General features: G+C 66.2%; 1 protein-coding gene across 2 annotated transcripts; it reads right to left on the bottom strand.

The window, feature by feature from the left end:
* Positions 1 to 2,115: 2,115 nt before the first annotated feature.
* LOC110153037 (odorant-binding protein 2b) lies at positions 2,116 to 5,505 on the bottom strand. 2 transcript variants are annotated; one of them, XM_070473859.1, is made up of 7 exons: positions 5,237 to 5,505; positions 4,677 to 4,810; positions 4,308 to 4,378; positions 3,639 to 3,749; positions 2,917 to 3,018; positions 2,641 to 2,667; positions 2,116 to 2,302 (listed from the first exon to the last, which is right to left on the bottom strand). In XM_070473859.1, exons 1-6 carry the CDS (start codon positions 5,474 to 5,476, stop codon positions 2,642 to 2,644), a joined length of 684 nt encoding a protein of 227 aa, XP_070329960.1. In that variant the 5' UTR covers positions 5,477 to 5,505; the 3' UTR covers positions 2,116 to 2,302; position 2,641. The 2 variants fall into 2 exon arrangements, with proteins under 2 accessions (XP_070329960.1, XP_070329971.1); XM_070473870.1 differs by having other exon boundaries at positions 2,116 to 2,297.
* Positions 5,506 to 7,462: the final 1,957 nt, after the last annotated feature.

Below are 7,462 nucleotides of genomic sequence, written 5' to 3'. Positions count from 1 at the left end.
GAGCTTTACGGGGAGCAAAGGTCCCACGACCTGTGCTCTCTGCCAGCCGCAGTGGCCTGGGCAGCCCACTACCTATGGGCTGACCCAAGAAGAAGAGGGGGTGGAGGTGGGCAAGCCCCGCAGGGCCAGCCCCCTGGGTGTGGGTCTTCTCCGCCTGCTGAGTGGACGGTGGGGCCTTGGACGTGCCATGGACGCTGACCCCGGTTTCCAGGGAGGAGAGCAGTGAGATCCAGAGGATTCTCCCCGACACCTTTGAACTAGACGTGCAGGTCGGGTTGCTCCTCCCACGGATGAAGTGCGGCTGTGTAGGTGGCCGGGAGTGGACGCAGGCTGGCCGCCGCACGCGGGGTGTGGGTGGGAAGGAAGGGCTGGGTCTCCCCACCCCCGGGGGGGCCTCAGCGGCGAAGGGCAGTGGCCGGGGGACTGTGAGGGTCAGTCCAGCCCGTGGGGCTGGTGTTGTTTTGGTGCCACTCCTCAGCCTCCACCCCAGAGCCAGGTCCAGCTGGGGACGAGCCCAGTGGCTGATGCGGGACACAGCCGCCTGAGGTCCTCCTCGTCCCTCCCGCGGGATGTGAGCTTACAGGATTCTGTTCAGATCCTACGGCCCCCAGCTCATTTTGCCCTGACCTTCCTCCCTGCAGCCCCCGGGACAGCGCAAAGCTGGACCCCTCCAGGCAGGCCCAGGGTGGTTGAGGAATGGACAGCGCTGGGGCAGAGCTGGGCTTGGTTCCCAGACAGAGGAGAGCGTCTCCGTGTGGGCCCTACGGCCTTTCCCCAGGAAGATAGACCCTGAAAACAGTCTCCATAGAAGCCGGAGCTGGACACAGGGCTCCCCAGCTCAGCCCAGGTTTCTCCCGGTAAGGTGGAGGGAGGCCTCCTGGGCAGGTCTAAGGAGGGCTGTCACCAGGCAGGTCCTCACACCCCCACCGCGAGTCTTACCCGTGAATATCAGGACACAGCCCTGGCCCTGCCAGCCCCCAGCCGCTTCTCTGCCTCCCAGGGGACAGCCAGGTCAGAGGGGACCCATCGCTTAGGGACAGGTCAGCACCAAGTGGACAAATGGTGCCGGGCCCGGATCCCAGGACAGGAGCCCGAGGACCAGGCAGCCTTCACTGTGACCCCAGGTCAGGCTCCTGGCGTGATGGCCTTGCACCGTTGCAGGGACAGTGGGGCCAGGGGAGTTGTCCTGACAGGAAGTGGACATATGCCACCAGGGCCTGCGATGATCTGGGCCCCAGGAGCCCCCACACCAGTGAGAGGCTCACACCACGGGGGGATCCCTGCCAGTGTCTCCTTGTGAGGAAGGAACACAAGGAGTGCCCGGAACCTGGTATCTCCGTGCGGGGCCTGCTGTGTCCAGGAGGGCCCGGGAGAGCTGGCCGCCCCCACTGGGGAGTCGCACTGACCCTGTGTGGAGGGACCCCTTGTCCCCAGTCTCCAGAGAGGCTGGACTAGGATCCTCCTCCCATCATGAGAAAGGAAACCACGGTCACCATCAGCGGGCTGTCAGGCGGCATGATGCCAGGCCCCAGGGGGATCTGGGGAGATGGCAGGTGGGCATCAGAAGAAGCGAGTAGGTCACTGCTGATGCGGTCCCCTCCCCAGGGCAGCGCCTGTGTGCAGCCTGGCCTGGGCGGGGCCGGGGGGGACCGGCAGAGGCGTCCGGGTCCGCGGCCCAGTGTCCGGCCATCCCTGTCCTAGTGGCCCCCTCACTCCCACCTCGGCCTCCCGCCTGTGGGGGCCCAGGGGGGGCCGGGCAATCCCCACCTGCACATGTGTCCCCACCGGGGCCTGGGGTTGACCCCGCCACCCTCACACCCTCCCCCAACCACAGGACCACCCAATTCTCCACTCGTGGGCATCAGCCTCCTCCCTTAGCCGCACAACCACCCAAACCTATGCTCGTGGGCATCAGACCTGCAGAGACCCCCCCAGGACCTCCAGCAGAACTGCCAGCACCCGCCTCTCCCCGGACCCCCAGGCCCATCAGACAGAGACACACACCACGGGGACCCAGGACACGAGCTGGTCCTCTGGTCCTTCCTGCAAGGCTTCCACCTCCCCGGCCTCCCCCCTCACCCCCGAGGGGCCCCACAGACAGGCCGAGCCACTGGAGACGCTGAAGCTTTTTATTTGAAGCCAGAAGAGGGGAGGGAGGGCTGGGGGAGAAGGGGGGCGGGGAGCAGGGGGGTGGGAGGGAGGGCTGGGGGAGAAGGGGGGTGGGAGGGAGGACCGGGGGAGAAGGGGGCGGGTCCTGATGGCGCTGCCCGGGCCCTGCCGTGGAGCCTCAGTGCCCCCTGCCCTGGAGAGGAGGGGAGAGGTCGTGAAGGAAGGGGGCAGACGGGGCTCTCCCTGCCCCCGGGGCTGCAGCGTGGGGGGCGGAATGCACCTTCCCGGGTGCACAGCTGGGCGGGCACAGACGTCCCGACTTACACAACAGTGAGCCCTGGGTGCAGAGGGCGCCTGACGTGCGGAGTGAAGCCCAGGAACAGACCCTGCAGGGTGGGGCCGGCCGGGGGCCCCCCAGAGCAGAGACGCCTCCTCCCGGCCACGCGGGGTCCCCCTGCCTGCCCTGGGGAGCCCGGTGGACCCTGACGCCCCACTGAACCAGGACACTTGACTGCTTCAAGGACCACTCACCCTAGTCACTTGCAGGCTCGCAGCTTTCTGTAGAGACCAAGACAAGCCCAGGAGTGAGAAGACGCCCCGCACAGCGTCCCAGACCCCTCACCGCCCGCAGCCCGGACATGGGTCACGGAGGCCCAGAGCGGGGTCCCCGGGCTCCCTGTGACCCATCACAGCGCTGACGGCTCCCCACGGAGGGGCTGGGGAAGGGCAGGAGAGGATGGAGGGAGGGACCCGGGGCGGGAAGAGGATGTAGAGAGGACCCGGGGGTGCCGCGGGCCGGCCCCTCACCCATCTGCTCAGGTGTGAAGATGTCCTCCGGGGAAAAGCCCTTGCTCTGTGCGAATTTCTTAAAGGCCTCCAGGGCTGCTGGGCTCACGTCAGGATTTCTACCTGCAGGCCAGGCGCCCAGTGAGTCATGCCTTGGGAAACACCTGGGAGCAGGGTACTTCCCAGCACCCGGGGAGGGTGCAGGGCGGGAGGGGTCCGTCTGGGGTGGGCGCCGAGCAGGTGCAGAGGAGACGGGCCCCTCCCAGCCAACAGGTCCCGGGGAAGGAGCGGGGGAGGCCCCAGGGGACACCTGAGTCCCTGGAGTCTCTGGGGGGACTCGGGCCGGATCCCAGAGCTCCCTGCAGGGTCAGGCCCCTGATCTGGAAGAGCTCCCCTTCCAGAGGAACCCTCTGACCAGAGACTCCTGCACTTCACCCCCCATGAGTGTCCCTGCCCCTAGAATCCCTCCATCAGCGCCTCCTGCCTCCCCCACACTGACCAAGCCCTGGTCCAAGACCCCAGGAAGCAGGACTCTGCGTGTGCAGTGACCCCTGGGGGTGGTCAAGTCCCAGAAGAAGCCTGGACTGGCTTCCTGGGCCGTAAACTGTGCTGGGCGCACACGGACCACGTGGTCTGTATTCTGGAACCAGGAGAGGCTGATGCGGTTCCTCTGGCTTCTGGAGGCAGAGGCCGTGGGGCGGCTCAGGACACGGGGATCCGAGGGCAGGAGGGCGGAGCCTCACCTATGAGCTTCCCCACTTGGACTGATTTCCCCCGGAGCTGGCCTTGGCAGAAAAGGATGTAGTGGCCCTCAACGGGCAGTTCCAGGATGTGTATCTGCTTCTTGCCTGCATCTGCGGATGGACAGAGAAAATGCGTCTTGACTGTCTCAGTTCCTGGAGAACATACTGGAGACCACAGCAAGGAACATTCTGGAACATTCGGACTTCTAGACACCCTAGCCGTACTCAGCTCCCCCTCATCCAGGGACCCCATGGGCCTGTGTCCAGGACACGCTGCTGCCCCAACCAAGGCCCTAATCCTGGGGAGGAGCAGTCTCCTAGGAAAGTCTCAACCAGAGGTGTGGAGTCAGAGAGGCTGGAGGGCTTGGAGGCTGGGCCGGACCCTGCAGGCTCCAGCAGCTGCCCCGCCTGCCCCCCATCCCGAACCTTGCTTCCCCATGGGGTGGACAGCCAGGACCACCCGGAGGAAGCGGGGGCGGTTCCTTCATCCTGTTGTGGACAGACCTGTCCCATCTGGTGTCTGGTGTCAGGACAAGACCCCTGGGAAGGGAGGGGTGAGCCTCTCTGAGTGGGGACAGGGCGGGGACCCTGGGCAGTGAGGCTGCCCACGGGGAGGGTGAGGCCGGGGTCGGGGCCCTGCTTGTGTGGCGTGGCTGGGCAGGGACTTACTGGCGCTGTATTTGCCAGGCTCCCCGGTCGGCTGCATCCTTGTTATCTTCTCATGGCACTGGTCCTCCTTCCTGGGACACACGAGGAGCAAGGGAGCCACGCTCCGCAATCATGCCTGGGCCCACCCGAGCTGGCCTGGCACGTGGGCCTCTCGCCCAGCGTCCCCCAAATGGCACCGTCAACCCCCACCACCCAGGACTCTTTCCCCTCGAGGTCCAGGGGACGTGCATCTTAGCAAGCACCCCAACCTGGGGTGGGAAGAGGTGTCCTGAGGGGCTGGCCCCAGGCCACCCTCGGCCCATTTTGGGGGAGGGGAGGGGACAGCAGGACCAGCGATGGTGGGGGGATGTGGGGGGTGGCACCACGCACATTAAGGTGAACCTGATTTCCAGGTCCCCGCCGCCCAGGGCCGTCAAGGTCACAGGGGATGACTTCCTGGGCCTCGGCTCCTTAGGCATGTTCTTGTCGATCACCACGGCCTTCACATACCACGTCCCTGCAATCTGAGCGAGGCAGGGCCGTGAGCCCCCAGCACGGGGCGCCCACCACCTGCCTCCCCCAGGGCAGGCTGGGGTCCAGCACGTCTGCACCCTGGGCGTCGGTCAGAACAGCCTGGCGTGCAGGGCTCCCGGTGCTAGACAGAGGCAGGATGCCCGTCGTCTTCGGGGAGCAGGTTCCACACCCAACACGTCTCCTCTGCGGAGGGCACAGCCGGGCCGTCGGGGGTCCCAGGAGTCGCTTCCCTGGGCCCTGAGCTGGAGTTGCTCCCCCGGCAGCCCTGGGCTGGGTAGGGGCCTGACAGAGTTGAACAGAGAGCCCCCTGCTCCCCGACCCTTTCCTGCGGGGAGCCCGGGGCCAGAGCCCACCTCCTGAGACGGGCCTGGTCATGTGGCCCCCAGGGTCACTGCCTTCCCCTCCACCAGGCTCACCTGCTGGGGCTCCAGAGGGCAGGATGGGGGTTCCTGGGCCCGCAGGGTGGTGAGCAGGCTGAGGGCGATGGGCAGGAGCAGGAGCAGGGCCTTCATCTCCGGGGCTTTGGGCTCCCAGCTGCCGGCGGGTCCAGGGGTCCAAGGGAGGTTGTGCCGGCTCCATACGTGGCGGCTGTTTATACCCGGAGTGCCTGGCACGGACCCCGCCCCGCCCACCCAGCACCGCGGCCCAGTCCTCATGGGGGGGGGGGGGGCAGGGGGGCGTGTGCTCAGCGCTGGAGTCTGAGGAGCAGCTGTCGGATGCCTCAGAGTAAAGGACGCGCAGTGCTGTCCCGGGTCCGCCTCCCGAGAGTGCTGGCTCACAGACAGCCACCTGGAGGACAGAGGCAGCCGGGGGTGGGGGCGAGGGGGCCGTGCATGTCTCTGCCCTGAGCCCAGACAGAAGGTCAAGGCTTCCTCCCCTCCTCCACCGCGCCCCTCCCGGAGCCCTGGGCTGGGATCTTAGGCGAGTGCTCCGGGAGCCCGCCAAAGGGACTGAGATTCAGAAGGGATGCGTGGGGTGTGATTGGTAGAGTCCCAGGGCCCCCAGAGCCGAATTCTCACCCGCCTGGCACCCCGGCCCTGGCTGGTCCCAGGCCTGGGATGCAAACCCCGGGTCCTCGTGGGGCTGGGGGCACTGGCTTATGACCTGGGGTCAGTCTGGATATCCCCTCTTCAGAGAGTGTCCCCCAGGGGCCCCGGAGGAGGAACCCGGCCTCCCAGCTCCTCATTCTGGACCCCGAGGCGGGGCTGGGTTTCCAGGCAAATGCGTGCTGTCCTCCCAGTGGGGCCTCTCGTTTCTGTGCATGTGGGTTCACCGCCCGTCTGCCCTGGTGCACCTGCAGCTCCCCAAAGTAGGGGCTCCGGCCACACGGTAGGCGGTCCCTGGATGTTTGTGGCTAAAAGAATAAACTAGTGACTGGGTCTCTGGGGCCTCAGAGGATCCCTCTCCGAGGGGAACCCACACTTCTGTGGCTCTGGGTCCCGTGAGCCTTGGGAGGACCCATGAGTGCCGGCCCCTGGGCACGTAGGAGGCTCAGCGAACTTGGGCTCTGCCTTGCCTCCTCCTGCCTGGAGTGGGACCCACATTCCCTGACTTCTTTCATTCTTCCAGAACCCCACCCACCCCGGAACTTCCCCTGTCCCGTCAGCTTTGACTCCCGTGTCCCCCCATGACAGGCCTCGCAGCCTATTCCATTTGGATAAACAGGCTGAGCGAGGTGCAGACTGGCCACACGCGGGCTGGTGCTCAGAGGCCCAGGCTGAGCTTTCCTACACCCGGCTCCGTTAGCCTCAGCACCAGCTGCCCCCCAACAAGATCCTGGCCTCCCTGCTCCCTGACCGTGTGGGTCCTGGGTCTGAGTCACCCTCTCTGAGACCCACGCTGACCCAGGGCCCTGCAGGCAGGTGCTGGGGACACACAATGGAGTCTTTGTGCCTTGTTGGCCCGAGGTTGGACGCGGCTGTAGATGGTCCGCCCCAAGTACTGGCTCAATAATAATAATCGGCCTCTCCATAACCCCCGGGGGCCGCACTGAAGGTGCTGGCGGGACCTAGTAATTACCGTATCTGGGAAGGAACTGCTGAGAAGGAAGCCCACCCTCCCTGGGAGCAGGAAAGGGTGGGGTCCTTATTAAGGGCCTGTTCCCTGTTCTCCTGGACGTTCCCCAGGGAACTTGGATCTGGGTTATTACGTGGGAGTCCCTGATTTGAGCGTTTATGACAGTGAGACTTCATTCAGGCCTTGAGGAAACCCTGGACACAGGCAGGTCTCCTGGGGAGAACAGGGTGCCCGCTCCCGCCCTCTGCGGGGTGCGATCCAAGCCCTCCAGGCCCTCCGGCCCTCCACCACGGCCTTGTGCCCCGGCGGCGGAACCCTGCCCAGGTGTCCAGCTGTGTTCTTCCTGGATCCTGGAGGGGCGTGCACGGGGGTGGGAGAGGAGGCTGGCCGCGGGGCTGCGGCCAGCTCCGCTCACCACCCCTTGACAGCATCTCAGGGACTGTGGTCAGTGCCGCCCCGAAGCTTCGGTTCCAGAACTGACCAGAGTGGATGTAATGGGAAACCTGAGCACATCGGAGCAGGGCGCGCGGTGGACTGTGGGACGGAGCTGATGGCCACCCTGCAGCCGGAGTGTGTGGCTCCTGCATGCAGAGGGGACCCCGGCTTCCCACCTCCACTGCCCGCCC

The sequence above is a fragment of the Odocoileus virginianus genome, chromosome 2 (assembly GCF_023699985.2).
Source record: "Odocoileus virginianus isolate 20LAN1187 ecotype Illinois chromosome 2, Ovbor_1.2, whole genome shotgun sequence".
NCBI classification, from domain to species: domain Eukaryota; kingdom Metazoa; phylum Chordata; class Mammalia; order Artiodactyla; family Cervidae; genus Odocoileus; species Odocoileus virginianus.
The sequence above is the reverse complement of the archived record's forward strand: the minus strand, read 5'-3'. Positions and strand labels throughout refer to the sequence as shown.

Excerpts from the sequence above, each read along its gene's own strand:
- LOC110153037 (XM_070473859.1), bottom strand. The coding sequence starts at position 5,476 with ATGAGGACTGGGCCGCGGTGCTGGGTGGGCGGGGCGGGGTCCGTGCCA. Across the intron at positions 4,379-4,676 it reads GAAATCAGGTTCACCTTAAT|GAAGGAGGACCAGTGCCATG; the intron begins GTGCGTGGTGCC and ends CGTGTGTCCCAG. Across the intron at positions 2,668-2,916 it reads CTTCACACCTGAGCAGATGG|AAAGCTGCGAGCCTGCAAGT; the intron begins GTGAGGGGCCGG and ends TGGTCTCTACAG.